This window comes from Neohortaea acidophila (genome assembly GCF_010093505.1).
Source record: "Neohortaea acidophila strain CBS 113389 unplaced genomic scaffold BDY17scaffold_9, whole genome shotgun sequence".
NCBI lineage: Eukaryota > Fungi > Ascomycota > Dothideomycetes > Mycosphaerellales > Teratosphaeriaceae > Neohortaea > Neohortaea acidophila.
Window position 1 is genome coordinate 402,658 of NW_022985518.1, and position 26,069 is coordinate 428,726.

Here is a 26,069-nt window from a genome sequence, read left to right on the forward strand (position 1 = left end):
GGACCGGACGAATTTCACGGTTGCGGAGACCGGGGGAGCTCCTTCCCTTCAGGGACCGCGGCTGTGGCTTGGATGTGTGGAGCAGTCAGCCACACCTCTTTCCGTTGCACTTCACTCTAAAAAATTGAAGAGCCTCGTTCCCACGTCGATCAGCACAACACTCTCGCAGGGGAGAAAGGACTGCATTTTGGATTAAGCAACATAATGGATCCGAGAATGTACTACCTGCCATGATCGCCACCCACTCTCACGCTTCCCCGATGCAAAATGGCCCGCTATCCCACCTTTGACGAATACCGCAAACGCGGCAACTACCAAGACGGCCTGAAACGCTGCGATGACCTTCTCAAGAAGAATCCCCACGACGTCCAACTTTTGATCCTCAAGTTTCAGCTGCTCAGCGCCATCAAAGGCGATGCACAACCAGTTCTGGACCAGCTTGCATCCCGGCAGCCTCCCATACTGGACTTAGGCGACATTATCTCCATCGAGGACGCTGTCGAAATTTCCCAGCGAGATGACTATCCGTCACCGAATTCCGCTGGTCCGTCGGTGGCCAAACTCTGGGACAATGCCTTCAAAGCGTCCACGTCGATGAACCACAGGCTGGATCTGCTCTCCCTACGATTCTCTCGAGCGGTGGTCGATAATCGCCTAGCCGATGCCCAGCAAGCCCTTATCCAACTCAAGGCATTACAGCCAAAGAACCGAGTCGTGTACATGGCTCATGCCGCCGTCACGCAGATGCTGTCGACTGCGAACGACGACTTATCCGCTCGCCTCGCTCTGCTGCTCGCACGCAAAGCCGTAACGGACAAGTTCGACGCGGACGACGCACTGGATTGCAGAGTCCCGGGACAGATTTTTGCTTTGCAGGCGTCGCAAAAGGATCTGGAGAGTATTTCTGACACTCGGTTCAAGGAGAGTAAGCAGGTGTACGAGGCTTTGCACGATGGCAACCGGAAAGAAGTGAATGGAGACTCTGCTCCGCAAGCCGAGGCGGGTGCTGCTTCATGGGATCTATCGGGAATTCCATCACTAAATCAACACTTCGCCGACTTGACCAAATCCTCGGCTTCCCTGGACACCGTGCTGGCCTTTGCCACAAACTCCCTCCAGCTCTTCCACACAGCCAGCACATCAACCTCGGATCCCCGAGGAAGAGGCGCAGCAGACGCATGCTTCCTGTCCATCTCCGCACTTACCAGAGCCTACGAACTGTCCAGCGATCAACGCTACCTCCTCACAGCCGCCTTTTCCGCCGAAGCTTTGCTCAAACACAATCCTCACATCCACGAAGCCCGCCTCATTCTCATCTACCTCTACATGCGCCTCGGCCTGGGCAGCCTAGCACTGCACTACTTCGACTCCCTCAATATCAAAGAAATTCAACACGACACCGTTGGCCACGTGCTCTTCACCAACCTCTCCCTCACGCATCCCCACATTACGACCGTGAAGAGGAATGCCGTCTTTGAACCCCTCAAGCGACTTTCCCTAGCATTAGCAATGTACACCAAGCACGAGGAGAGACTGGCAGAGACGGAAGCGAGCGTGCTCAATCACTCACAGACTGGAATGCTGATCGATCTACGGGAATTGCGGGATCACCTGCGCTTGAGCGTCACTCGGCGCATCACCTACTTGGAGCAGAGGCGGACTGCTCGTCTGCTGAACAACGCGCTTGGTCAAGCCGCCGCACCCATGGGCCCAAGAGTGCTGGCAAACTGGACGAACATCGTCGATAACCGAGACTTTGCCGCCGCGTTCGACTTCGGCTACAATGTCGAGCGAGTGTTGTATGAACAAGACGGCTCTCAGCCTGAAAAGCCGTGGATCTTGCGTGCACTAGCGGCAGACTCGGCTTGGTGTCTTGCCAACGGCCATCCGACTTTGGTCAAAGACGTAGACGCCTTGGTGTCTGAGCTGACAAGTCTCGAGCCGAGTCTGGATTCCCTGAAACTCGATGGGAGTGAGGCTTCGGTGCTACATGTGGAAATTCTCGCGGGTGACCTGGCAAACCAGACTCTCCGGACACTCCTACATCTCGCGTCCAACGATCCCGAACTACCTCAAGCCGCCGCAGCGATGCTCAAAGCCCTCGAACGCCTACCCATCACAGAACTGGTGAGCAAGGAGGGGGTTCTCGCAGAGCACCTGACAGCACACTACAACCTCCTCGACGTGCTGCGGACCGTGCTCAAAACGTCAAAACTCGCAGGGGAGAAGGCGAAAGAGCAGCACGACCTATTCGACACAGCGCGCAAATTGGCCGAAGAGCACTGTACCGCGCTCCGCGATCACGCAAAGGAGCAAAGCAAGCGTGTCTCTGCTGCGGCAGTTAGAGAGTACGTTCAACGGGAGGAGAGATTGAAGGATAGCATGGGGCTACTTGGAGATGGCAACCTCGCCGATTTTTGCCAGGCTGTTGCGGCTTCTGCGAAAGAAGGGTGGGAAGGCGTGACGAAGATTAATTAGAAACGTTTTGAATATGCGTATTAGGGCGTGTAGATAGCATTGCGGTACAATCGACATTGTGAATGCCGTGCAAACCGGGCGCACAATGCTTCTCTTTCCGTTCCTCGTACTCCGACGCCTTGCTCGAACGCTATCAAGAATTCCAAGGGGTATCCAACATGGTGAAGCACAGATCCGAGCATTTCCATCAACTTCCGTCCTCCCTCTCATGATCGCTCAGAGCGATCGCCTCTGCCGAAGCGAGCGGTTCATCGTCTTGTAATCCAGGATCTTCGACTGGTGTCCGCGCCTCGGGCGTGGCTTCTTTACTCGACAGCTCGTCATTTTCCAACAGACCCTGCTCGATTGCCAGCCTCCTCGCCTCAGCACGTTTCCGTGCGACCTCTTCCTCTTCCTCCCTCTCTGCCACTCGCTCTTCCTCCTTCATCTCGCTCAAACTCGGGACCTCTGGCATGCGCTCTTGCACAGGCGACTGCGCCGCACTACTATCCGCCCTCCGTCTCGAGGAAAACGTGGAATTCCGGCTCCCCGCCGACGGCCTCTTGCCCCCTGTGCTTCTCGTGCGTCCAGAACTGGTGTCCGTTTCCATACCCGCGACTCGGCGCTCCAGAACCATGGCGAACTCGTCGTCCAGCGGGATCGCATCGTCTTCCCCATCAGAGGGGAAAATGTCGCCTCGACTGCTCAGACTGTCCGTCGTGTGGCCCGAGGCGACGGTACCGCTTCGGTCTCTGCGATGCTTGCGGCGTCTGCCCTCGCTCTCGCGGAGCAGGGCCTCGCCCTCGGTGAGATCATGCCGCGCAACGCCAGGGTGATCTTGCAAATCCGCGGCGGAGGGCTTGTACCGCAGGGCTTTGCCGCCGAAGAGTTTGCCGAACAGGCTGGAGCCCGGGATGACGGTGGGGTCTTGCGCGGTGTCTGCTGCGCTCTTCCGTCGGGCTTTGGGGTAGCTCATCCCGCGCTGCCTCGCGGGCTGAGCGGCTGTGTTCTGTGTCGCGACGGTCCCGTAGCCCGCACTCCCCGCCAACAACCTGTCGAATTCATCATTATTTCCCCATCCCATTAACGCATCGGTATCATCCTCCTCCCAATCATCGTAGAAGTCGAAATTCAGTTCCGCGCGGCCACGACTGCGCCCTTGTCTCTGCTGTCTCCGAAGTCGCTCGCGTTGGTCGGCGGTCAGGTTGAGGGTGGGGCATGATGCTTCCACGCAGCTGGACACGGTCTGCCCGATGGACTGGAAGCAGGGCTTGATGTACGTCTGGTAGCCCTGGAAGATGGAGGTCTGGGCGCTCTCTTGCGCGCTCTCGAGCGTTTGGCCGATCTCATCGAGGCGGCGGCGGAAGCGGGGGTCGCCCGTGCGATACATAATCGCCCGCGGCGGGATGGCATTGAGGTGCACGGAGAACTAAAGGTGTCAATGCTGCTGTCGATAGAGAGGGAGGGAGAGAGGTCGGCTTTGCGGCTGCGGTGTTGAAGGTCGTGGCATGTGCCTGAGGCTGGAATGATGTCACATGATTAGGTATGCCGCGTCCCGCCCGCACTAGGCTGCTTTGGGTCGCCAACTCACACCCGCGCCGCTGCCGCCTTTCATCCTTCCTGTTGCCTCATCGACTTCATCCTTTCCGCCACTTCCACCTACCACTCATCACACCAGTCCGCCGACTTCGCCATGGCCCACAACTCGAGGTATCAGCCTGTCGCTCGGGACAGTATCGACGAGGAGGAACGCTACACCCAGGCGCCTCCCAGCTATCAAGCCGAGCCGGTCATCGGCCAGTCTCGAACGGAGGATGACAATGTGCCTGATGACTTCAAGGTATGGACCACCTCTTCCGGAGAAGTAGAGAGCGACAAAGCTGACAAGCCTCATCCAGTTCGGCGGCAGTGTGGCCGAAGCAACCCTCCCGTTCGTGACGCCCATCAGTAGTATATCATCCACCTACTAACCATCCACTAGCATCCGCATGCAGTTCGTCCGGAAAGTCTACGCCATCCTGACCGTCCAACTCCTCTTCACCACCGCCCTCTCCGCCGTCTCCTTCTTCAACGCCTCCTACAAAACATGGATCCAGTCCAACCAGTGGATGATGTGGGGTTCGCTATTCGGCGCCATCGCCTTCATGCTCCTGACATTCTGGAAGCGCAAATCCTACCCTACCAACCTCGTCTTCCTCGCCGGCTTCACGGGTCTAGAGGCATACAGCATCAGCGTGGTTACGAGCTTCTACGAGAGCAAGATTGTGCTGCAGGCGCTCATCTTCACCCTTGGTATCTTCTTGGCTTTGACGCTGTTTGCTTGTCAAACCAAGTATGATTTCACTAGCTGTATGTGATTGCCATTCCGGCTTTTCGTCCCATCGTGCTGACACGCACACAGGGATGCCCTACCTCTTTGGTGCACTCTGGGTGCTGATCCTCTTCGGCTTCATGTCCATGTTCTTCCCTCACACCTCCGGCATCGAACTCGGCTATGGCATCGTTGCCGCTCTCATCTTCAGTGGCTACATCCTCGTCGACACCCAGCTGATCATGAGACACTACCACGTCGAGGAAGAGATTGCCGCGGCCATCAGCCTGTATCTCGACGTCATCAACCTCTTCTTGGCCATCTTGAGGATCTTGAACAGCCAGCAAAACAATTAGAAGAGGGATGATGTTAAGCAAGAGTGGGACGAACCTGCGAGGGGGAATATGATGAATGAGTATCGTTGATTCGATGGCGTTACGCTTGGACGAGACGAAGTTCTTTGGCGCTGCTTCTATGCTCATGTATTTGGATATCTTGGGTCAACATTCCCACATTTCTCTCTTGTCATTGCTTCCCTCTTCCCTCCGCCACCACCTCCAATCTCCTCTCAAAAGCCTCAATCAACTTCTCCGCCACCTTGGGCACCGCGGCCTGGCTCAGCGCCGCATAAACCGGATTGGCAAATTTGACCTCAATCCTCAAACTGACCTCCGTCTTCTCCCTCTCCAACGCCCTCAAAGTCCACCTCGTACTCAAATGCTCCAACACCGAGCCCACGCGCGTGCGATCCTCCGCGCTCGGCCTCACATCATGATGTCCAATCTCCTCGGCGGGAATCGTCGACTCCGCCTCCCCACTCACCGCCTCCACAATCCTCTCCGGCACACAGTACACGCGCGAGTAGAACGCCTCGCTCGCCGCGTCCCCGAAGCCGATGACGAGCTTCGCTTCTTCCGGGTACTTTTTGCCGTCGTGCGCGGTGGGGCGCGAGTACTTTGTTACGCGCGACTCGGTGCAGAAGGGGTAGTAGGTTGCGTAGGAGTTGACGTCGGAGATGACGGCGTAGATTGCCGAGGTGGCGTAGGGGAGGGTGCGGGTTGCGGAGATGGTTTGCGGGGTGGAGGAGGCGGCGAAGGGGTTGGGGAGGAAGGTGCGGGTTTGTTGTCTGTTGTGGTTTGTTGGGCGGAGCAGGCGGGTGGATGGAGTGGGGGAGAGGGGTGAAATGAGGGGTGGTGTGCGGTGCAGGATTGGGCGGAAGGCCTGCATGGTGGCTGCCGGGGGGGCCCAGGAATTAGGGGCGAGGGTTATTGCGACATGTTGACGGCTTCGATGTGGCACACGGGGCAAAGTAGGAGATGTTTGTCGAGGAAGGTCGCGTTGCGTGTCGTGCAGGCACACACGTTCCAATGAGCGCATGAAATTTTGGGGAAACGGATGGTTGACAGCTGGAAGCCCCACATTGATCGAGCGGGCCGGGACATGCAGGATGGGATTCCCCGAATGCTTGTGCTCTGCGGTACATATGTGCTCTCCTGATTTTGTCTTCGCTCTCTCACCTGCCACGACGCGCACGCGGAGTGGTACGTTCCACAGTGATGGAAACTCAATCCGTGAGGCCGCTCATCGACGGATCGATCAAGTCCCCAAAACTCACCGTGTGTGGCTCCTCACTGATGTCGAAATCGACATAGTGGCCGGCAAAGAACGGCTGCCCAAGAATCCAGGCGTTGCCTGCCACGCTCGCATACGCGTTGGTGCCACCGATTATGGAAGTGCAGTTTGTGCGATCGCGACGGTGGCGGTAGACATCCCACACCGCGGGAGAAATGTCGAAGTTCTTCGCCTTCTCGCCCGGTTTCAGTTGGCTCTGCGCCGGGAAGCTGACTGTGGGTGGGGCTACTATTAGCAACGAAACGCGATGCCCTGGGCTTGGCGATGCAAAGACATACAGCCTATGGTTGGCGGCTTGTCGCAGTCGAAATAAGCCAACACGGTCGTCACGGGTGTGCCCAGGTTGTTTTGCAATCTCGTGTGCGTTTGCCAGCCGAGCGTGGCAAAGAGCCTTTCTGCGAGGTGGACCGGGCTAGTTTTTCTTAGCCAATGCGTCGGAAGATCGGGGCTGAGGGTCGCAATGATTTGACCTACGGTTGAATGTTGCTCTCTCCATAATCCATGATAAGGGTTTGGTTCGCGGCAAAGATCTGGCCATCGACCGTGAGGTCGCCCTGGACGGTGAATTCGCCGAACTCGCCCGAGTCGGCTGCAGCATAAAGAGAGCCATTGATGAATCTCCTTGCAAGCGTGCCAATGGTAAAAAGGCCGTTGCCGCTGGTCCCTACAACGCTGGGTCAAATGATGTTCGAAGATCACCCTGGTGCTCGCCAGACGTTCGTGGCCCGTGGACTTACCAGAGATGACACCGAACCGCTTCTCGGAGAGAAGGCCGTGGTTGGCAAGATTGAAGAACCACGAAGGGCTTTCGGGGGTGAAGGCACTCCCGCCGCGCGGCGAGAAGCCGATCAGGCCGTCGGCTCGCTTGGCGGCGAAAGAGGCGTAAGGGTACCGAGGAGCGTCGATGTAGTGGAAGTGGCTGATATTGCCAATGGCTTGCGCGTCGAACGTCAACCCGCCAGCAGAGACGACATCAGTCTCCACGGTGCCATTGATCTATTGCACCCCCCTGAATCAGCGCTCAACACCAACTAACGAAAGTGCGGAAGTCCTCACAATCTCAAACCCAAACCCCAAGCGAGTGACGCCTTCGTAGCCACCCGAAAATTCACGAGAGCCGTTGTATGTGCGCGCAAGGTCGGATGGCTTGTACCTACATGATCGGAGCGGCCTGGTCAGCAAACGCAAGGGTCATCTGGCGGAGAGTACTCGTCCTCACACGCCGGGATTCAAAACGCAGTCGGCGGATCCAGTGTCAAGAAGGAGCCTTAGATCGCGCGAAGCTCCGACCGAGAAGTTTCCAGACCAATACAGCGAGCCCCCCAGAACGGTGGGTTCGTCGCCGGCGGTGTGTCCCTCAAGGCGTCGGCGCAAGTGAGACTCGCCACGGACCAGGCCCGGGTCTGTGAGCAGACGTTCGGTTTTGACCATATAGGAGCCGCCGGCGCTGGTCCCGACGAGGCTGCCGATGGCGCACCATGCGACTAGGAGGGGCGAGAGACGGCCCATTCTGTGATCCTTTGATGAACGATGACAATGAAGCCGCTCGACCCCAATCGAGGGCCGGGGCCGCTCTAAATACGTTCTACATGCCTCTGTGCGTCACTTGCACGGTATGACGTGAGTTTTGTTCGGCTGAATGTCTTCTTGCAGCGAGTGATAGGGCACACGCATAGGGTACACGCATAGGGCACACGCATAGGGCAAGTTATTTCGCGATGAGCCTTGTCGGCGTGGAAGTCGGCCCAATATATTTGGCTGGCTTACTAAGGCGTTGGCCCTATTGATAGGGCCAACTTAGCAGCTACAAGTATTCCAAAAGTTCTGTAACTGGTACCAACTCTCTTCCTATTTAGTCAGCCCAAATACTCCCTGGCGAAAGGCATTGTCGCAGGTCAACATGGCCGACCCAGATGGGGCGCCTCATATAGCCCTGCCCATACGCAAGAGGCAGCCGCGCCAACAACTCACCAAAGGAATGGAACACATGCGCACCTACGTCACAATCCCCGATCCTCCTCCTCCTCCTCCTCCTCCTCCTCCAGCAGCATCAGCAGAACCACCATCTTCCAACGACACAAAAGAGCAAGACGCCTACGGAGTCCCCGCCACCTTCCAACCTCTCCGAACAGACACCACTCCCCCACCGAACATCGACAATCCGCACAAACGCAGCGACCCCTTCCAATTCGGCACCCGCTACCTCTCCGCAGACGACGACATCTTCTCGCACAACGCCTGGGACCACGTAACCGTCGACCCAGCCTACGACTCCTTCATCACAGCCCAAACATCTTTCCAGCGGGACAACCAAGTTTCAGACTTTGACAAGCGACGCTTCAACGAGGCGCCGGAGAAGTGGTGGGACAAGTTTTACGGCAACAATGCCACCAACTTTTTCAAGGATCGCAAGTGGTTGGTTCAGGAGTTTCCTGTGCTGCGGGAGGTGACGCGCGATGGGTATGGGGATGTTACTGTGCTGGAGGTTGGGGCGGGGGCAGGCAATACGGCTTTCCCGCTGTTGGAGATGAATGCCAATGCGGGGATGAAGTTGTGGGCTTGCGATTATAGTCGGAAGGCTGTGGAGTTGATTCGGGCGCAGGAGGCATATGTGCAACAGGCGGAGCCGGTATTGAGAGCAGAGGTGTGGGATGCCGCGGGCGAGACATTACCGCCAGGCCTTGAAGCCGGAACGGTAGACATTGTGGTTCTGATCTTCATCTTCTCCGCTCTGGCGCCGGCGCAGTGGGAGCGAGCAGTGCGCAACATCTGGACTCTGCTCAAGCCTGGCGGCGAGATTCTTTTCCGCGACTACGGGCGAGGCGATCTGGCTCAAGTGCGCTTCAAAAAGGGGCGCTATCTCGAGGAGAATTTCTACGTGCGAGGCGATGGGACGAGGGTGTACTTCTTCGAGGAAGACGAACTCCGCGAGATCTGGTCTGGCAACATCTTCAGCGAGCGTGATGGGCCGCGGTTCGACATTGTGAGCCTGGCTACTGATCGACGCATGCTGGTCAATCGGCAGCGCAAGCTGAAAATGTATCGGTGCTGGATGCAGGGACGATTTAAGAAACCGGCTGATGACGAGGCTGTTGACATTTCGGATATTCGAAAGGAAGCAGAAACGGGCTGAAATCGATATGATGTCTCGAATATCTCTCCGGCTCGAAAAAGCGCAGCAGCTATGCATCCGACCTCAATCGAGCGCTTGGACACTGCGGTGCATGTTGAATGAGTTTTGGAACCAGATATTATAGCACACCTACGGACACCGCCAACTCCAGGACCGCGAACGATACCAAGAGAAAGGGAATCGCGGAAGCGAGACCTCACAATGGAGGCAACGCCAGATGGTCAATCTAGAAGTCCAGCCACCAGCCCAGACCTCTTCAAAGCTGCTGTGCCGTAGTACCTGCAACGCAATTAGTCACGCTCACAACGACATACGCAATCAGCAAAACTCACGATTCCAAATCTCCTCCAAAGCTTGCGCTACGCGGCCATACTGCTCCGCGTCATATCCATCAGCTCCATTCGCCCTGTACCGGTGCATAAGCTCTTGCAATCTGCCACTCTGACCCGCCAATAAAGCGGCATCAAGTCTAGCCAACGGGCCCAAAAACTCAATCGGCTGCGCACGAGAAGTCAAAAAGCTGCGAAAGAGATTGCCGCCGCTGCCTTCGCCGGCGTAGATGGTGCGGCTGCGGCCAGCGTAGAGGTCTCGATCACACTGGACGATGCGATCGAGGATGGAGACAAGCAGGGAGGCGAGTGAGCGACGGTGGTCGGTTGTCAGATCGTGCCAGTAGTCGGAGAGCACGCTCTCCACGGCGCCGCTGAGATGGCGCCAATCGGTGATGGAGTACGAGACGTCGCGGCCGGAGGTTTGGTTGTCTAGGTTTGCGTGCAGGTTGCGCAAGATGGCGGCGTCGCGCGCTATGACGTTCGTGACGAGTCGTGAGGCACAGTGTGCGCGGGGAAAGCGGCGGCGCAGGAGGGTCAGGGTTTCGGGGTGGTGCTCTGCGATAGTCGCGAGAACGCGAGCCATGCGGCGGCAGTCGTCTCTGGAGCATTGTGTCAGCTTGCTGCGATAAGTTGAGGAGACGTGGGAATCAAGACTCGCGTTTGTTCGCTTTTCATGGCATCGCCAGGACTCGTCGAGCTGATTGTGCGAAACTCGCTGGGAGACGGATACGCGTCCGCAAAAGTTGCCATGATCTCGTTAATTACCTGGCCGAGATCCTCCTCTCCAGTCTCTCCCTGGTCCTCGCCATCATCTTCGTCGTCCGTCTCCTCCCGGCTGGCAGTGGTGCGTCGTTGGGACGGCCGTGGAGGAGCCGAAGGACGAGATCTCTGATGCCTCGCTCCACGAGCCGCTTGTCGGTCCGTCGACGCCGCCGCTGCTGTCTCCAGCGAAGGAGGCTGGGCAGAAGCATGCTTGGAAGCGGCCAAGATCCTGTGTCTCTGACTCATCCCTCTCGTAGTGACGGGCATCTCTGCAAACGCTCCTGGACGGCTCGCATTGAGAGCGAGCCTGCTGAGAAGCGTAGCAGGACTGCCGTTCCTCGACATCTGCCAGTCTCTGTGCGCGGGGAGTGGGAAGGGGAGTTGTGATCGAGTGCGAGGAGGCGGGCGCGGGTTCTTAACTTACAGAGCTGCCTGCTTCGCCGCACTTGACATGATGCTGTCACATTGGTTGCCGCGAGGCTAGAGAGGCACATGGAAAGGAGGCATAGCTATGCCCTGCTCAAAGACGGCGTGCAAAGTCAAAACGTAAAGCAGCACTTACGGTCCTATCGTTTTCACTCAAGCAATGAAGCAAATTGCCTGCGAGTCGGCGGAGCTGAGGCATGGGAGTGTAAGGGAGATTGCAGACGCCCCATTCTGGACTCTTTCATCAGAGAGGTCAGGAGGCAGTGAAGGACTCAAGTGGCACAAGTACGCCGTGGCTTCTAGCGACAGGTTGAGAGAGGAGTCCGGAAGAGCAGGCGCAAAATAGAATGAGGCGTAGACAAACCCGATGCGGAGGAGGTGAGGTGCTTTGCCTCACGCGCCGGGCCCGTGCGCGCGCCAATGGACGTCCGCTCGTCCCTGAATGGTGGCTTGGTTGCATGAGGCGATCTTGCAAACCAACACCAACACTCCTCCCTCGACTCTTCTCGGCGGCAGAGAATTGTGAAAGGATTGCCTTGTCTCGTGCTACCCTAACCTATTCTGTCAGATGCCTAGACTCGCCGAACCATGCAAAAAGCAACGCTACCATATCACATGACGTCCCAAGCGTCTTCGAACCAAAGCTGACCCGCAGCCGACTCCATTTCTACATCACAAGGATCTCTCTCAAGCTGTCCATTGTCCGTATCGTAGGCCATTAGTTCCTGAGACAGAACGGGACTGAACGTAGGACGCGAACTGTGCCCGCCAAGCAGCCCAGGCAGGACGGCCTCGGGCGTAGTGGACCACGAGAAGGAGTCCGACCCTGTGCTTTACGCCCACCCGAGTCAGCCTTGACGGGTGTCTAGCGAGCGCAACCATCGGGTTGACCGGTGGTGTCGACTCTTACCTGGAGCTGGCCCCGGCTTTCGACGTTTCTGCCAGGGTGACCGACGATTCCCCCGAGCTCTGCTCCTTCTGTTTGCTCGTAGCCATGGCGTGTCCGAGGGGGATGCTGCCCCATGGCAGGCCCTCTTCGTTGGAAGTGCTCCTGACGAGGTCCTGGGGGGAAGGAGGGGTGTATGCGCTTGCGGCGTGTTGCTGGTTTGCCGCGTCTCTTTCTGCATCCTCGCGCTGTTGTCGAGTCTTTTCGCCTGGATAGTTGTCAGCAGATGGCATTACGTCCACTTGAAATCGATTCACTCACGGAATTTCCGTTGCGCAAGTCGATTCTGTATCTTTCTCCGCTCGTTGGGGTCTTTGACTGAACTCCAGTCGTCCTCGTCGGTAGAAGCCGCGGCGCGCGGTGTGCCTGACTCGCCCTGTGACATGGCATCGGTCCTCGTAATGGAAAGTATATGACGAGTTCTGAATCCAGGCATGGCAACGAGCGAGAGAGGGTGCGTATTTGACTGTTGATAACAGGTGGAGACTCTGTCATCAGAGCGTCTGGAAGTGAAAGATATTCCAAACTGTAGGTGTACAACAGCGCAAGAATGCAAGAGAAAGACTCATCCGATGGCGGCTGTGCTCGGAGATCCAATGACTGTTCGACGAGCGTGGAGATCTTGCAGAAGGCTGGAAGAATCCTGCAGAACGTGATGAAACAAAGGGACATGGAAAACAATATGCAACATCACAATGGAGCGTGGGGGCAGGTGAAGACGTAATCGGAAATAACAGATGAACATCAATAGCAGCACAGACCGGGCTAGGCGATGAAATCGCAATAGACCACCTTGGATTCGGCCTGGCCGTGTGCTCGGCATGAAGCGATGAGCCCACGCGTGCCGAATCAGAACATCGACAACAACCCAACTTGACGGCAAAGGCTGCCGAGAGAGATGCAGGGGTTCGACAAGGCTCGAGGAGTCACCGAGATCCACCACTTGCCCGGCCGTCATTTGGCGCACACGATAGAATCATAGCGTACGGCGACGGTAGTAGTCGGCGAGCTTGGAAGAGGTGTCGTCTAGCCCTAGCCTCGCCCTTCCGCATTCGATTCGCCAAAAGGCAGCTCGCATCGCCCGATGTTGGCTTGGAGATTTGTAAGTGCTAAAACAGATGTTGCCCGAGAGGAGAATCACCACGGCCCTGGCCCTATAGGGCTTCGGCAACCGGCCGGGGTCCCGAACCGAAAGGTCGCGGGGGAGACGACGTGCCGTTGAACGAAGCGTGCATGCTTGCCCGCGATAGCAGCGCAGCTGAGGCTGAAGCGCAATTCCCTATCTCAAACGGGCAGGTCGAAGTCGAGAGCAATAAGGGTGTAGAATGATTCCAATCTCGGCCAAGACGAAGTGAAGCACGAGTGTCTCGAGGGGAGGTTATATTCGTCCCAGACGGGTAACATGATTCCTGTCGCCATGCGGGAGCATGCAGATCTCAAGAAAGAAGCAGGCTTGTAAGTGTTGTGATAGGCGGAGGAGTGATCGCCAGAAGATTACATGTAGAGCATGTACTCGGGGAGAGCGATGGGGAAAGCAAGCAAGCAGGTCGAAACGAAGCTGACTACGCCGATCCCTTGCGCTTCGCCTCCACGTGCAACCAGGCTAGGGATGTAAGCGGCTATGATCTTCAACTTGTCGCGGCCATTGCCCGCTTTATTGCGTTATGCAGATCAAACCTGCTCTACCCCACGCCTTCAACAATGCCTAAATGCAGCAGGTAAACCGGATTCCTCTCAAAAGTCTTCGTCGTCCATGAAATCATCCTCGCCCGCTTCAATGAAAACCAATCTCGTGCCTTCCGCCGCCGTTTGCCAGATCTGATCAAATTTGTTAGCCTTCGCACCGGTGTCGCAGATTCAAGGGATAGACTCACATCCAGACTGGCATACTCATCCAAGCATGCCTCGAGTTGCTGCACTGTGAACCCCTTGGCCAGAACCCGCTCCCGCAATCTCCTCATGTCCAATTCACCGCGGCCCTCGCCCGCCGCAGCCGCTCCACTCTCCCGCATGCCCCGAATGAGGTTGAAAATCTTCGTGCTCGCTGATTGGTCTCCTCGTCGATCCCGGCTGTCGTCGTACAGACTTGCTTTGCTGACTTCAATCAGTCGAAGCGCTTCGTCCACATCGTCCGTGATGACTTCGTCAGCAAATCGCAGACGTGCTAGCGCCTGCGACAGACGCAGAACACCAAGAAGTGTGCGAGGCGAGGTGTAGGTGAATGTCTTCTTCCCCGCTTCGTCCCGCTTCTGCTGCTGTCGCAGTCGCACGTACGCTCCCACGAGATAGTCCGATACCTGCTTCGGGACGATGGGGCGGAAAGAGCGAGCGCGCGCCACCCATTGTCGAACTTCGTTCGGGGTGAAGATTTGCCCACTGCCTTGCGGCTCGGGATGTGCATTGTGCATGTGCACATAGGTTACGTGGCGCGCCAGCTCCTCGTCTGCGTCTCGCGAGGGAGTGTCGAGGATCAGGAACAACACATCGAATCTGCTCAGCAATGCTGCTGGAAGGTTGATGTTCTCCACCGGTGAGATGCGCGGGTTGTAGCGTCCGTACAGAGGATTGGCCGCGGCCAAGATGGCCGTTCGAGCGTTAAGAGTCGTGGTAATACCGGCTTTCGAGATGGAGATGGTTTGCTGCTCCATGACTTCGTGGATGGCAGTGCGATCGCTGTCGTCCATCTTGTCAAATTCATCGATGCAGCACGTTCCGTTATCAGCCAGAACGAGGGCGCCTCCTTCGAGAACCATCTCATCCGTGACGGGATCTCGCATCACTGCCGCGGTCAGACCGACTCCACTGCTGCCTCTGCCGGTGGTGTACACGCCCCGCGGCGCAACTTTCGTAATGTACTTGAGAAGCTGCGATTTGGCGACACCAGGATCTCCCATCAAGCAGACGTTGATGTCACCGCGAATGCGCATTCCATCACCCATCTCCTTGGTCACGCCTCCAATCAGCTGGAGGAGAAGTGCCTTCTTCACGTCTTCATGTCCAAAGATCTCGGGCGCGATCGAGCGGCTGAGGAATTCGTAGAGTTGGCCGGATTGCTCGAGATCCGTCATTCGGCGGATTGTCAGTGGGGCGAGGACCATGTTGTCGTATGCTTTCTTGTGCTGATGCACGTATTGCGCTTCGAGATAGGTGTCGGTGAGAAGTCCAGCTTTGATCGCCTGAAACCCGGTATATGGAGTTGGGAGGAAGATCCCTGCAATGTCTATCACGTCTCCGGGGTTGATTTGCCGGACCAGCTCGCCGTGGCAGTGCACGGTCAGCTGCCGTGGAATGTGGCCAACGGGCACTTGATCCGCCATCTCTTGGATCTTCACTTCTTGGAACGGCAGGAATTTTGACGCTCGTGTGGAGAGGAACAGTTGTCCCTTGACGTTATTTTGTTGGCAATCCTCAGAAGTGCACTCCACCAAGGGGGTAAATTGCTTTGTAGTGATCGGTTGGAAGATTTCGTGGCCGCATCTGTCACACGAATAGGCGTTCACCTGCACGGACGGCTTGACGTCGGACACTCGCGTGGATATCCCACGAATAGTGATGAGATGTCCGAGATGCTCCCCTCGAACGTGTCGGACAGCCATCGCTTTGCTGCTCTTGTCGCTGCTGGAACCGGACGGTGTGATTGGTTTGAAGTTCAGCGTGTAGCGACGAGTGAGCTCAGGGGGGAAGAAGCTTTCCGGAACCCCATCGTCGATGTTCGCTTCCATCTGTTGCCGGACAGTCTGGTTGCGCCGCATTCGCTGGGTCATGATGATGTCGAGCACATCATCCTTGAAGTTCAGCTGCGTAGTTGGCGCAGGCATCAGACTGTCGGCTGCCCGGGACAGAATCTCAATGTAGTGGCTGGCATTCTTCTCGATGGAGTCCACGAGGTGTAAAGACGTCCCGTCCTGATCCAGGCCGGCTTCGTAGTCGCGAAGATCATCGAGATCGATGAGAATCTGAGACTTTGTCCGGTCTGCGACCCCTTGCAACATGTCCATGTATTTGGCCTTGGGCTTTGCTCTTCTCCGGCTGCGCGCAGCCTCCGCATTGTCATCTACATCGTCCATGAAGTCGTACTCATCGCTCGTCCCGTCGGCATCGAGGCGCAAATTCTCGAGGGCGTCTTCTGTCTCGGTCGAGGACGACTTGAAGTTGCGCAAAAAGTCCTCGAAAGCAGCTATTTTGCGTTAGTGATCGCGCGGAGCAGGTGCGGCAGTCCACGCCAGCGTACCTTGCTGCTCTTCGTAGTTCACGATGAACTTGTGCTGAAGCAGCGCCATCGCTGCCGGTTTGCTATCAAATCACCCGTTTACAACACGCTGAAGAGTTTCGATGAGGATGCTGGGGAGGTGGGAGGTGAGGTCGAAGGTGGATGGGAGTCGAGATGGCTGGCAGCAATTTGGTATGCGAAGTGCTTAAACGAAGCGCGTGCCAGTTCACGCGTTGCGCGTCCCTAGCGCGAGCCTCTCAAAAAGCTTGGCACGGCAAAAAGTTCAACTTCACATGCAAAACCACTCGAATTCTCTCCCTTCTTCCCTCTCCATGAACAACGCAAATAATGCAACACTCGCCTAAAAGCATTTTCGCATCGAGAGCCCGCTGTGCAAGTCATGGTGCGAGGCTCCATGAAATCGGAAACCGTCTGTGCAAGTGGAGAGCGAGGGCAGAGGATCTTGGGTGCCGTTAACTTCTTTCCGAATGGAATGTGAAGTTGAGGGCAATGATCAGCTGTACATTCCCTGCGGTCCTTGGATCATGATTCAGAAGTAAGCGTGTCAGGTCCGATTTTCTGTATGGGCAATCTTCTACCAGTCTATTGTCGTAGGCGACGCTACGTGACAGAAGAAGTAACTCACCCCTTCCGCTGGCTGACGGTTTGGCGGTTCTCATGAACGTTGAATGTACAGCATAGCGAGTCCTGGATCGACAAAAAGCCTCGTTGAGGCTTGTTGGAGGAAAGATGGTAGGTCTAGTCCGCAGGCTACGTGCCAGAAGAATAGTACACGTAGCCTTGCACTCGGATGATGCTGAGGAGTGCAATGCTAGCAATGAGATGGGACAGCAGTGTGTTAACGCCACTGGGCACTCGGGCACTGGCCATGTGTCATTATCATCATTGACCAGTCGCATGTTCTTGCTTATGCGCATTCGTGTAGGTGTCGTTTGCTTGATCACCGTAGTCACACGGCCTCGCTCATTGCCACGTTCTTCGTCCTCAGCCCTTGCTTTCCTGATAGGTTTTCCGAAGCTACCTGAGTTCAGTTCTGAGGGCGTCAATGGAGTTGAATGCCGAAGCTGATGCCTAAGGCCAGCTTCAAGGAGGGACCATCCTCCGATATACGCGATCGTGTTGCCGACAATGCGAAACACTATCGGCTTCCCTAGCTATTAGATGTCAACAGCAAACACAATCGGACTCGCATGATTGATATCTGAGTTTGCGAAGCTGTTCTCTAGTACCTCCCAGCGTTTTTTCCACATACTGGACCGGATACTCATATATGGAACCATCTGCGCGCCATCTGGGACGTCTCCCAAATAACACCGAGTCATAACAGGCTTATTATAAGGGAGATGGGTACATCTAGTCTGCGGGCTACGTACTAGAAGAAGTAGCAGTGGACGATTTTTCTGGCAGGTCCCACTTCTTCTGGCACGTCCGCGGCCCAATAGACACAAGAGGACCCGGCTCATGGCGACTTTCGCCGGCTCCCGGCGTCATCTCACTACGCTCCGTTGAATCTCCCACGCACCGAGGAACTCATGTCAGCCGTGTCTGCGCAGTTTGGGTAGATGCTCCATACTCCGCTGAGACTTTTGCTTGAGTAGGGTATAAGGTGGGGGATAAGACCCCACCCCGATCCACTTAAACAACGATCTGCCGGGCTCACGTACATGACGACTCCAACCCCTCCCCCGGGAGAAGAGAGCATGCTGCCCCGCACACATCCCCAGCTGCATCAGCTAAGGTCATCTCGGACGGTAGGTAGCCAAGCACAGCCCTGAGCTCGGCGTGAGACTCGGCTGTTTAAAGAAGAAGCACCCTCGCGAGTTGTTTTATATCCTTCCTCCACGGTCTGCTCTGACTTCTGTACCTCTCGTTCACATCTTCTTTGCTCTCTCGTAATGGCTCCCGATCTCAACGCCGTCTCCGGCGGAGAACGGTTTGACTACTCTCAGCCCGGGTCTTCGGGTTACCACATCGACCAGAACGTCACCTGGAACGATCCCAAGAACCGCAAACTGCGAGTCCTCACGATCGGAGGAGGCGTGTCAGGCATCTTGATGGCGTATCAAATCCAGAAGCTCTGCGACAACGTAGACCTCGTGATTTACGAACGGAACGAAGACATTGGCGGTACTTGGTTGGAGAACCGGTATGGTTTTCGTGAGAGCCGACGGGATATCACAAAGACTAACATTACGGACAGATACCCTGGGTGTGCGTGCGATATCCCCTCCCACGCCTACACGTATCGCTTCGCCCTTAACGCCGACTGGCCGCGCTTCTTCTCCTACTCGCCGGACATCTGGAAGTACCTCGACAAGGTGTGTAAGACGTTTGATCTGAGGAAGTACATGACTTTCCACACCGAGGTCACCGGCTGTTACTGGCAGGAGGAGAAAGGGCAGTGGAAAGTGACGCTCCGCGAGCACCGGCCTAACCAGGAGCCCCGGGACTTCGAGGACTACTGTGATCTCCTGCTCAACGGCACCGGCATCCTGAACAACTTCAAGTGGCCCGACATCCCCGGGCTGAAGGACAAGTTCAAGGGTAAGGTGGTGCACACCGCGCGCTGGCCCAAGGATTACCAGAAGGAGGCGTGGGAGAATGACCGTGTCGCTGTTATTGGATCTGGAGCCTCGTCGATTCAAACGGTCCCGACTATGCAGCCGCATGCGAAGCACTTGGATGTTTTCGTTAGGACTGCGGTCTGGTTTGTCCAGATTGCCAATAACTTCGGGCAGAACAAGGAGTACGAGCAGAAAGAGAGGGACGAGTTTCGGGACGATCCCAAAGCTCTCGTTGCGCATGCCAAAGACATCGAGGATCAAGGTAAGAACCGATCGAGGGCTCTGAACATTCACTCCACGAGCACATTGCGAGCACATTGCTGATCTTCACCGGACGAAAGTTAACGGTTTATGGGGTGCATTCTACGATCAAAGCGAAGGCCAGAAGGCGGCACAGGACCTTTTCCGCGAGAGAATGGCCGAGCATATCAAAGACAAACGGCTCCTGGAGGGTTTCACCCCAACTTTCGGCGTGGGATGTCGCCGCATCACCCCCGGCGATCCATACATGGCAGCGATCCAGAAAGAGAACGTAGATGTGCACTTCACGCCCGTTGCAAGCTGTACAGAAGATGGTGTGGTGGGCGAGGACGGGGTGGAAAGGAAGTGCGACACGATCGTATGTGCGACGGGCTTCGATGTCTCGTACCGTCCACGCTTCCCCGTTGTGGGCAAAAACGGCATCGATCTCAAGGATAAGTGGAAGATTTGTCCGGAGGCGTATTTGGGGCTGGCGGTGCCTGATTTCCCCAATATGATGCTCTTCGTTGGTAAGCTTGGGCAACCTTCTCATGGCTCTGATGTGGATCTGCTAACTTGGGGGATAGGACCATCCTGGCCGGTCGAGAACGGGAGTGTTATGGGGCCTCTTCACACAGTCTCGGATTACGCGATCCAAATGATCAAGAAGATGCAAAACGAGAACATCCGCAGCTGGGTCCCGCGACAAGACATTGTGCGTATTTTTGCTTCCCCACATACTGTCCATACTAATCAACACCTCTGCAACAGACCGACAGCTTCAACGCCCACGTCCAAGAATGGATCAAGCATACCGTGTGGAAGAACGACTGTCGCTCATGGTACAAGGACAACGATACGGGTCGCGTCAACGCCATCTGGCCCGGCAGCAGTATGCACTACCAGCAAGTCATTGAAACCCCACGCTACGAGGACTTCGAGATCCACTACCACAACTCCAACCCCTGGGCGCACTTGGGCATGGGCTGGACGGTGGAGAATCGCGCGGGCCCACAAGCGGCGGATTGCTCGCCGTACTTGAATTTGAAGAACATCGACCCGAAGTGGCACGAGGCGATTGGCGGGGATGTGGAGGAGTTGAGGAAGCAGGTGGAGGAGAATGCGAGGAAGGACGCTTTGTAGATTTGCTAGCTAGACTTCAACTGGGCTTGCAAGGAGATCTCTTTGTGGCGTTGCTGCAAGGCCTTCCACTCGAGGTTTGGCTTCATTTTGCTCCTTTCGTTGTCCACCATGTGCCTGCAAAGGAGGCTGACGATGCTGAGGAGAGAGTCGCAGCCTAGCGTGCTGACGGCCGGGTGCGAGCATAGCGAGGACCAGATGGACGTCACGTCGCCCGAGTCTTGCCAAAGAACGGAGATCTGCAGACCGAAGAAAGACAGCAGCGCGATTCCGACGCCGTAATCCACCAAACGACGGGGTTGAAGCTTGAGCGCAGGCGGGGTATACAAGGCCCCCGGAGCGAGGATGCATGGAAGGAGCATCAGGGCGCGAGTGGACACGACCATGCGCATCAGCAACTCCGGTTTCGCGAGGTTGAAAGTGATGCCGGAGAAGCCGACGTACATCCCGATCTGACCGATCAAGAAGAGAATCTGGACGGGGACTTTGGGGTTTACGGCCGGGGGTAGACGCAGGCGGGCGAGGGTGAACAAGTTCTGCGTGAAGCTGATGGGGAGGATCTGAGCGAGGCAGAAAAAGGCCCAGAGATTGGGCACTGCTCGGCGATGGCCTGGACGATGGGTCAGTAAGCTGAACTCATGAGAGATGAATTGGCGAGCGACGCGCACCTTCAATGCCCATGTAGAGGCAGAATGCGAAGGTGGTCGACAATGCGGCAGCGGTCCAGGCCATGCGAGTTCGGTCGTAGAGCAAGGCTTCCGCAAAGTCATGAAAGAGGGTAGACGACAAGGACCAGGTGCCGACTGTGGAGAAGATATTTGTTGTTGGTGAATCGAGGGGCCGCTCTCGAGACCAGGTGTTGAAAGAGTTGATCAAAACATGCAACATATTGGCACTCAGGACGAGAAAGCTCAAAATGGCGAGGAAGGTGAAGAGTCTTTGCTCCCGTTGCGTGTCGAAGCGGGCGAGAATATTTTCTTTGGATTGTGGGATGTTGACGATGGTGTATATGATTAAGGCTGTAAAGAAGAGGGCCGCCAAAATGTACAGCCAGAAGATGGTGGCGCCGAGCCAATTCGGTGTCGGCTCCATGATGGCCGTCGTCGGCTGGCTATGCCTATGATCGTGAGATGGGGTGGTATCTTTGGTGTCAATGGCAGCTCATACCGGCGATGCTGGTTGACGTCACGTGTCTAGCACCCCATCAACATGCGGAATTCAGGTGCGGGAGTACACCGACAGACGAATCCGTCTAGACGGGAAGCATTCGACAAGAGCTTCTGATCGTCTGGAGAACAACAGAGTCTATTCCACGTCGGAAGCACGCCCATCACACCCACCCGGTCAACGAGTGGACACGACACGTCGCCTAACGAAAGTTTCGCGTAAACCTTCCCCGATCCGGCGGCGCACGATGTTTCAAGGGGGAGGCAAACTGGCGAAACACCACCACGCACGCATGTCTACTGCTCGAGCCTCGCCCGCGGTCAGGACGATTTACATTGCATCGTGCCTTGCATGTCTGGGGAGAGATAAGAGAGGGATGCGACGCATCTTGATTGCCGCATACCCTGCAGGATAGGGAGGACCCCTGGCGTGCATCTTGCCGCGATTTCCCTTCTGGGCATTGACAGATTGGTGGGCGTTCTGTGTGGCTGACTTCCATGTGCTTCCTCGCTCGCCGGTTGCATGCCATGCACGCGACAGCATTGCAGCGCCGTTGTTGTAACGAAGCAGCAACGAGACTGTCCACTCGTAATTGTCATCGCGGCACTTGCACGCAATATCAAGAGGAGTGGAACCCGGCAATCAATCAGGGATTCCCCCCGACCGACTCCCGCAGCCATCGATTTAGGCTCGGGCGGCGGATACGCTAATATCGGAGCCAAACTCGACGCGGACGAGCTCGAGCAGACTGCTGCAGGAGAAGGTGCAGCAATTCATGCACTCCTCGAGTGAAATCACATCCAAATTCCCCCCCAGTCGCGTCCTCTTCCTCCTCCTCGCCGGCTCGCAACATCACCATCTTTCCCCGCCGACATTTGGACATCTTCTTGCCACGCCTCGCACCTCGAGGCTTCCCGTTCATCCACCCTCCGCCCCACACCTCCTGAGACGACCGGCGTGCATTGCGCCCAAGATTTCCTGTCACTTTTGAGTTACATCTTGCATTTCCTGGTTCCGAGGCGGTCGTAGCATGTGGAACCCGTGAACGACAGTTCAACCAACAACCACGCGGCCTGTTCTCTTCGACTTTCCCTCAACTTGAAAAGTGCAGCGCGACCTCGACCACCTCTACGCGATACTCGACCCCTTCCTGGAGCGTGCGGCGTTGATCCCTCTCCCGCGCGCCATGCAATGCAGACGTGGATGAGCGTGATTCACTCGTCCATCCACTCCCGCTCACCACTCCCGCGAGTTCGCAGGTGACAGCGGAAAGCTGCAGCTGCGGCCGTCGGCGGTGTAGCCCACGCGTCTGAACGACCAATCCCAGCAAAATGGCATCCGCCATCCCACAACGCCCTCTCTCCAGACCTCCTCCTCCCGTCGCTCCTCCACCCTCCGGTCCCTTACCGGCCCTACCAATTGCGAAAACGAGAAAGTCCGTCGTCGACCCATTCGATGCGCTCGCGTCGCGCCCTTCCTCCTCCGGCTCCACCACGGGCATCAAACCCCTCTCCCGTGCCGTCACCGCCTCCAGCCTGCCTACCCCCCGCCCTGTCCACACTCAGTCCACTCCTGCAGTGCCCACATTGAACACCACCAACCTACCGAGTTCCACCTCCACCGCCTCCTCCTCACCCGCCTCCGCTTTACCCACGCCGAACAAAAGCATCCGCAAGACGAGCAGCATCCCATCCCTCCCAAGGGTCACCACTCGGCCTAATGGACTCCCAACAAGTCCCCTCGCCACCTCCACCACCGACCTTGTCGGCTTGGGAATCTCCACTTCCGGCAGTGCAATGGCAAAGAGACATCGAAGTTCAGACATTGGGGTCAAGAGGATCAAGGCGCGCACTTCAAATTCCACTCCACAAGTGAGACAGTCTCTCGGCCCGAGTTCCATGTTTGGCGGCGCGTCTCCGAGTCTGCTCAATGGCACGGGTGACGGGATACTCGTCTCAAACGACAGAGCGGCCCGAGGCTCGGACAGCTTCCTCAGCGTCCCTTCCAGACCACACAGCGGCACTTCATCCCCGAATGGCTCGTATATGACTGATGCGACGCAATTTGAGGATGTCGAAGAGGAGCCTTCCGCTCAAGCCCGATCACGAAGTCAAGAGACCGCGAAGGAGAGCCCAAAAGAGAAGGAGGGCGACAACAAAGGGAACGTGCTCGTCAGTGTACGCGTACGACCCGATGCCAATGGTGGCGAAGGTGGCAAAGCCGACGGGGAATGGCTGGTTGACGGGAGGCGGTCCTTGATCGCCTTCAACGGCCGGGAAGGCGGCGATTACCGCTACGACCACGTCTTCTCCCCCCACGATCAGAACGCACGAGTATACGATGCGGCAGCCAAGCGACTCGTACGGCGAGTCATGGAAGGCTACCATGGTACCGTGTTTGCATACGGCATGACCGGCACGGGCAAGACCTTCTCTATGCAAGGCACCGCACAGTCGCCAGGTGTGATCCCACTTGCCATTACCGACATCTTTTCTTACATTCGAGAGAATCCGAACCGAGAATTCCTATTGCGCGTGAGCTATCTGGAGATATATAACGAGAAGATTCACGATCTACTGAGTCAGAGCACGCCGGGGGTGGTGGAAGACCAAGACATCAAGCTGCGAGAGGATCCCAAAAGAGGCGTGTACGCCACGCCGCTCAAGGAGGAAATTGTACAATCGCCGAATCAACTTCTACGAGTCATTGCTCGCGGCGACCTTGCGAGACGCACGGCTGGAACACAGTACAACGCCCGCTCATCCCGGTCGCACGCGGTCGTGCAGATTGTCGTCGAGTCGCGCGAGCGAACACCAGCTCGATCAAATGGCAAGACTCTGCCTGGTGGCGTGCTCGTGTCGACTCTATCCTTGATTGATCTTGCTGGTTCCGAACGGGCGGCAGAAAACAAAGAGCGACGAACTGAAGGCGCGCACATCAACAAGTCGTTGCTCACCCTAGGCACGGTGATTGCACGACTGTCGGGAGAAGATGACAAGGAGAAGGAGGATGGAACGAAGGCGACAGAGAAAGACAAAGAAACCGGCGGTGTGAAGCATCTGCCGTATCGGGACAGCAAGCTCACCCGTCTGCTGCAACCTGCCCTCTCCGGCAATTCTCTGGTGTCCATCCTGTGCACCATCCAGATCTCCTCCGTGGGGACGAGCGCAGCAACTACCGGCCAACACACGGGAGAGACGCTGAACACGCTGAAATTCGCGAGCCGCGCGAAGAACAACATCGTCAGCCATGCGAAGCGCAACGAATCCCACCCGGGCGTCGACGCAGGAAGTCGCGCCTTGCTCGATCGGTACCGACTGGAGATCCAAGAGCTACGCACCCAGCTCGAGCAGCAGAACAAGGCCAAAGACGAAGCCGACGAGCGCGATGAACTGGAGCGGGACATGCAAGTCGAGAAGGAGCTGGAGCGGCAGGAGAAGGAGCGGCACGAGGAGCAAATGTTGGAGATGCAGCTCGCGCGCACGGCGCTGAAAGAGCGCATCACGCATTTGAATCGCCTCATTTTGTCTAGTCGATCGCTTGGTGTGAATTCTGATTCTGGCCGGTTGTCGAGTATGAGCATGCCGATTCATCGCTTGAGTGCGGTGAGTACGAATGAGTTTGGTCGGCCGGTGAGTATGCGGAGTCGGGACAGTTCGAACAGTATCGAGAGTCCGACGAATGGCGGCGACGGCCACGCTGGCAATGACCGACAGAGAGGATCGGTGGAATCTACTGGAGTGCCGAGCGCGACGCCGATGGTTACGGAGGAGCCAGGCATCACGGAAGAGGATGAAGTCGAGGACTCGGGCGGGGTGGACGGCACGGGCGAAGCATCTCTTGCGCAGCAGAACCAGATGCTGCAGGCGGACATTGCCGACAAGAATCGGTATATTGCCACGCTGGAGAAGCGACTACTACAGGCGCGACGCACGAGTCGGAGTCGAGTGAGCATGGCGTTGGCCTCTCGAGGGAGCCAGCAAGACGAAGGGAGGCCTGCGAGCGGGGACCCGGAAGCACTACTGCGCGACAAGGACCGCGAAATCGACGAGCTGAAAGCCAAGCTCGACGACCAAATGCGAATGGTGACGGCGTTGCGCAGCGCAGCCCGGAAGCGCGATCTGCTCGACAGCCAAAGGAGCCCCAGTGCGGAGCAAACACCATCCCCACCACTTACGGCGCACCACTCCCTGCCGAACGGCATCCCCGTCGGACGCAGGACTAGCTCCCGCCTGTCAAACCACACCATCGGCATCAGACCGCACCGCGCCTCAGCCGACACCCACCTGACCAACGGCGCCGGCGCACACGCCAGCTACTCCTCAACAGCCACCAGCCGCTCCAGCTCCAACGGCCTGCCCGGCACCGCCCCGCTCTCCAGCAAAACGCCGCTCTCCCCCATGGCGATTCTCAGTCCCTCGGGCTCCGACAAGTCTGCCGAAGACGGCTTCCGCAGCCCGAGGGAGTCGCTGCGCATGGCGGCGGGGAATAAGGCGTTCCGGCGGCGCAGCGTGGACGAGATGACGATTTTGCTCGACGCCATGATTCAGGATAAGGTTGATGGGGGCCACTTGTTGCGGAGTGACAAGGGGAGTTTAAGGCTGAAGAGGGATACGGTGATGGGTGGGGCGGAGGAGGGGATTCAGGAGGAGACGGAGGAGGAGGAGACGAGTGAGTGAGTGAGCGGCTGACTGCCTGTCATCGGACGGGTAGCTGCAGATACTTCCG

General features: G+C 56.9%; 14 protein-coding genes across 14 annotated transcripts; 5 read left to right on the top strand and 9 right to left on the bottom strand.

Moving 5' to 3' along the window:
- Window positions 1-118: 118 nt before the first annotated feature.
- Window positions 119-2,572, top strand: BDY17DRAFT_194731 (N-acetyltransferase B complex non catalytic subunit-domain-containing protein). Its single transcript, XM_033730039.1, has one exon. The coding sequence runs from the start codon at window positions 268-270 to the stop codon at window positions 2,476-2,478; it is 2,211 nt and encodes a 736-aa protein (XP_033587115.1). The 5' UTR covers window positions 119-267; the 3' UTR covers window positions 2,479-2,572.
- A 93-nt stretch (window positions 2,573-2,665) lies between these two features.
- On the bottom strand, window positions 2,666-3,847 carry BDY17DRAFT_318223 (uncharacterized protein; the record flags this gene model as incomplete). Its single annotated transcript, XM_033736168.1, has 2 exons — window positions 2,666-2,709; window positions 2,815-3,847. The coding sequence occupies 2 exons, from the start codon at window positions 3,845-3,847 to the stop codon at window positions 2,666-2,668; spliced, it is 1,077 nt and encodes a 358-aa protein (XP_033587116.1).
- A 303-nt stretch (window positions 3,848-4,150) lies between these two features.
- Window positions 4,151-5,124, top strand: BDY17DRAFT_318224 (inhibitor of apoptosis-promoting Bax1-domain-containing protein; the record flags this gene model as incomplete). Its single annotated transcript, XM_033736169.1, has 4 exons — window positions 4,151-4,297; window positions 4,356-4,387; window positions 4,439-4,806; window positions 4,859-5,124. The coding sequence occupies 4 exons, from the start codon at window positions 4,151-4,153 to the stop codon at window positions 5,122-5,124; spliced, it is 813 nt and encodes a 270-aa protein (XP_033587117.1).
- Window positions 5,125-5,293: 169 nt separating this feature from the next.
- On the bottom strand, window positions 5,294-5,995 carry BDY17DRAFT_318225 (uncharacterized protein; the record flags this gene model as incomplete). The annotated part of the gene is made up of 1 exon (XM_033736170.1): window positions 5,294-5,995. One exon carries the CDS (start codon window positions 5,993-5,995, stop codon window positions 5,294-5,296), a length of 702 nt encoding a protein of 233 aa, XP_033587118.1.
- Window positions 5,996-6,332: 337 nt separating this feature from the next.
- On the bottom strand, window positions 6,333-7,909 carry BDY17DRAFT_326443 (aspartic peptidase domain-containing protein; the record flags this gene model as incomplete). Its single annotated transcript, XM_033737514.1, has 6 exons — window positions 6,333-6,613; window positions 6,679-6,812; window positions 6,875-7,064; window positions 7,138-7,396; window positions 7,457-7,553; window positions 7,620-7,909. The coding sequence occupies 6 exons, from the start codon at window positions 7,907-7,909 to the stop codon at window positions 6,333-6,335; spliced, it is 1,251 nt and encodes a 416-aa protein (XP_033587119.1).
- A 209-nt stretch (window positions 7,910-8,118) lies between these two features.
- On the top strand, window positions 8,119-9,533 carry BDY17DRAFT_318226 (S-adenosyl-L-methionine-dependent methyltransferase; the record flags this gene model as incomplete). Its single annotated transcript, XM_033736171.1, has 2 exons — window positions 8,119-8,173; window positions 8,533-9,533. 2 exons carry the CDS (start codon window positions 8,119-8,121, stop codon window positions 9,531-9,533), a joined length of 1,056 nt encoding a protein of 351 aa, XP_033587120.1.
- A 128-nt stretch (window positions 9,534-9,661) lies between these two features.
- BDY17DRAFT_194773 (uncharacterized protein) lies at window positions 9,662-11,139 on the bottom strand. The gene is made up of 3 exons (XM_033730040.1): window positions 10,524-11,139; window positions 9,866-10,464; window positions 9,662-9,812 (listed from the first exon to the last, which is right to left on the bottom strand). Exons 1-3 carry the CDS (start codon window positions 10,970-10,972, stop codon window positions 9,790-9,792), a joined length of 1,071 nt encoding a protein of 356 aa, XP_033587121.1. The 5' UTR covers window positions 10,973-11,139; the 3' UTR covers window positions 9,662-9,789.
- A 525-nt stretch (window positions 11,140-11,664) lies between these two features.
- BDY17DRAFT_312432 (uncharacterized protein) lies at window positions 11,665-12,384 on the bottom strand (the record flags this gene model as incomplete). Its single annotated transcript, XM_033735621.1, has 3 exons — window positions 11,665-11,884; window positions 11,964-12,207; window positions 12,261-12,384. The coding sequence occupies 3 exons, from the start codon at window positions 12,382-12,384 to the stop codon at window positions 11,665-11,667; spliced, it is 588 nt and encodes a 195-aa protein (XP_033587122.1).
- A 1,126-nt stretch (window positions 12,385-13,510) lies between these two features.
- Window positions 13,511-16,401, bottom strand: BDY17DRAFT_302001 (MCM2/3/5 family-domain-containing protein). Its single transcript, XM_033734340.1, has 3 exons — window positions 16,231-16,401; window positions 13,874-16,176; window positions 13,511-13,817 (listed from the first exon to the last, which is right to left on the bottom strand). Exons 1-3 carry the CDS (start codon window positions 16,277-16,279, stop codon window positions 13,734-13,736), a joined length of 2,436 nt encoding a protein of 811 aa, XP_033587123.1. The 5' UTR covers window positions 16,280-16,401; the 3' UTR covers window positions 13,511-13,733.
- Window positions 16,402-16,445: 44 nt separating this feature from the next.
- Window positions 16,446-17,527, bottom strand: BDY17DRAFT_302003 (uncharacterized protein). The gene has a single exon (XM_033734341.1). It carries the CDS (start codon window positions 17,145-17,147, stop codon window positions 16,683-16,685), a length of 465 nt encoding a protein of 154 aa, XP_033587124.1. The 5' UTR covers window positions 17,148-17,527; the 3' UTR covers window positions 16,446-16,682.
- Window positions 17,528-18,125: 598 nt separating this feature from the next.
- Window positions 18,126-20,177, top strand: BDY17DRAFT_254891 (uncharacterized protein; the record flags this gene model as incomplete). The annotated part of the gene is made up of 5 exons (XM_033731476.1): window positions 18,126-18,376; window positions 18,431-19,056; window positions 19,136-19,564; window positions 19,622-19,749; window positions 19,806-20,177. 5 exons carry the CDS (start codon window positions 18,126-18,128, stop codon window positions 20,175-20,177), a joined length of 1,806 nt encoding a protein of 601 aa, XP_033587125.1.
- Window positions 20,178-20,379: 202 nt separating this feature from the next.
- On the bottom strand, window positions 20,380-21,266 carry BDY17DRAFT_326448 (uncharacterized protein; the record flags this gene model as incomplete). The annotated part of the gene is made up of 3 exons (XM_033737515.1): window positions 20,380-20,413; window positions 20,502-20,784; window positions 20,843-21,266. 3 exons carry the CDS (start codon window positions 21,264-21,266, stop codon window positions 20,380-20,382), a joined length of 741 nt encoding a protein of 246 aa, XP_033587126.1.
- Window positions 21,267-21,498: 232 nt separating this feature from the next.
- BDY17DRAFT_302011 (uncharacterized protein) lies at window positions 21,499-22,122 on the bottom strand. Its single transcript, XM_033734342.1, has one exon. The coding sequence runs from the start codon at window positions 22,019-22,021 to the stop codon at window positions 21,662-21,664; it is 360 nt and encodes a 119-aa protein (XP_033587127.1). The 5' UTR covers window positions 22,022-22,122; the 3' UTR covers window positions 21,499-21,661.
- A 550-nt stretch (window positions 22,123-22,672) lies between these two features.
- On the top strand, window positions 22,673-26,020 carry BDY17DRAFT_255133 (kinesin motor domain-containing protein; the record flags this gene model as incomplete). The annotated part of the gene is made up of 3 exons (XM_033731499.1): window positions 22,673-23,170; window positions 23,222-25,575; window positions 25,678-26,020. The coding sequence occupies 3 exons, from the start codon at window positions 22,673-22,675 to the stop codon at window positions 26,018-26,020; spliced, it is 3,195 nt and encodes a 1,064-aa protein (XP_033587128.1).
- Window positions 26,021-26,069: the final 49 nt, after the last annotated feature.

Bases quoted from the DNA above. Each gene is read 5' to 3' on its own strand.
- BDY17DRAFT_194731 (XM_033730039.1), top strand. From the start codon at position 268: ATGGCCCGCTATCCCACCTTTGACGAATACCGCAAACGCGGCAACTAC.
- BDY17DRAFT_194773 (XM_033730040.1), bottom strand. From the start codon at position 10,972: ATGTCGAGGAACGGCAGTCCTGCTACGCTTCTCAGCAGGCTCGCTCTC. The intron at 10,465-10,523 runs GCGAGTCTTGAT...ACAATGCTCCAG, and splicing joins GCCATGAAAAGCGAACAAAC to AGACGACTGCCGCCGCATGG. The intron at 9,813-9,865 runs GTGAGTTTTGCT...ATTGCGTTGCAG, and splicing joins TTTGGAGGAGATTTGGAATC to GTACTACGGCACAGCAGCTT.
- BDY17DRAFT_302001 (XM_033734340.1), bottom strand. From the start codon at position 16,279: ATGGCGCTGCTTCAGCACAAGTTCATCGTGAACTACGAAGAGCAGCAA. The intron at 16,177-16,230 runs GTACGCTGGCGT...AACGCAAAATAG, and splicing joins GAACTACGAAGAGCAGCAAG to CTGCTTTCGAGGACTTTTTG. The intron at 13,818-13,873 runs GTGAGTCTATCC...AAATTTGATCAG, and splicing joins ATGAGTATGCCAGTCTGGAT to ATCTGGCAAACGGCGGCGGA.
- BDY17DRAFT_302003 (XM_033734341.1), bottom strand. From the start codon at position 17,147: ATGCGCATAAGCAAGAACATGCGACTGGTCAATGATGATAATGACACA.
- BDY17DRAFT_302011 (XM_033734342.1), bottom strand. From the start codon at position 22,021: ATGGCTGCGGGAGTCGGTCGGGGGGAATCCCTGATTGATTGCCGGGTT.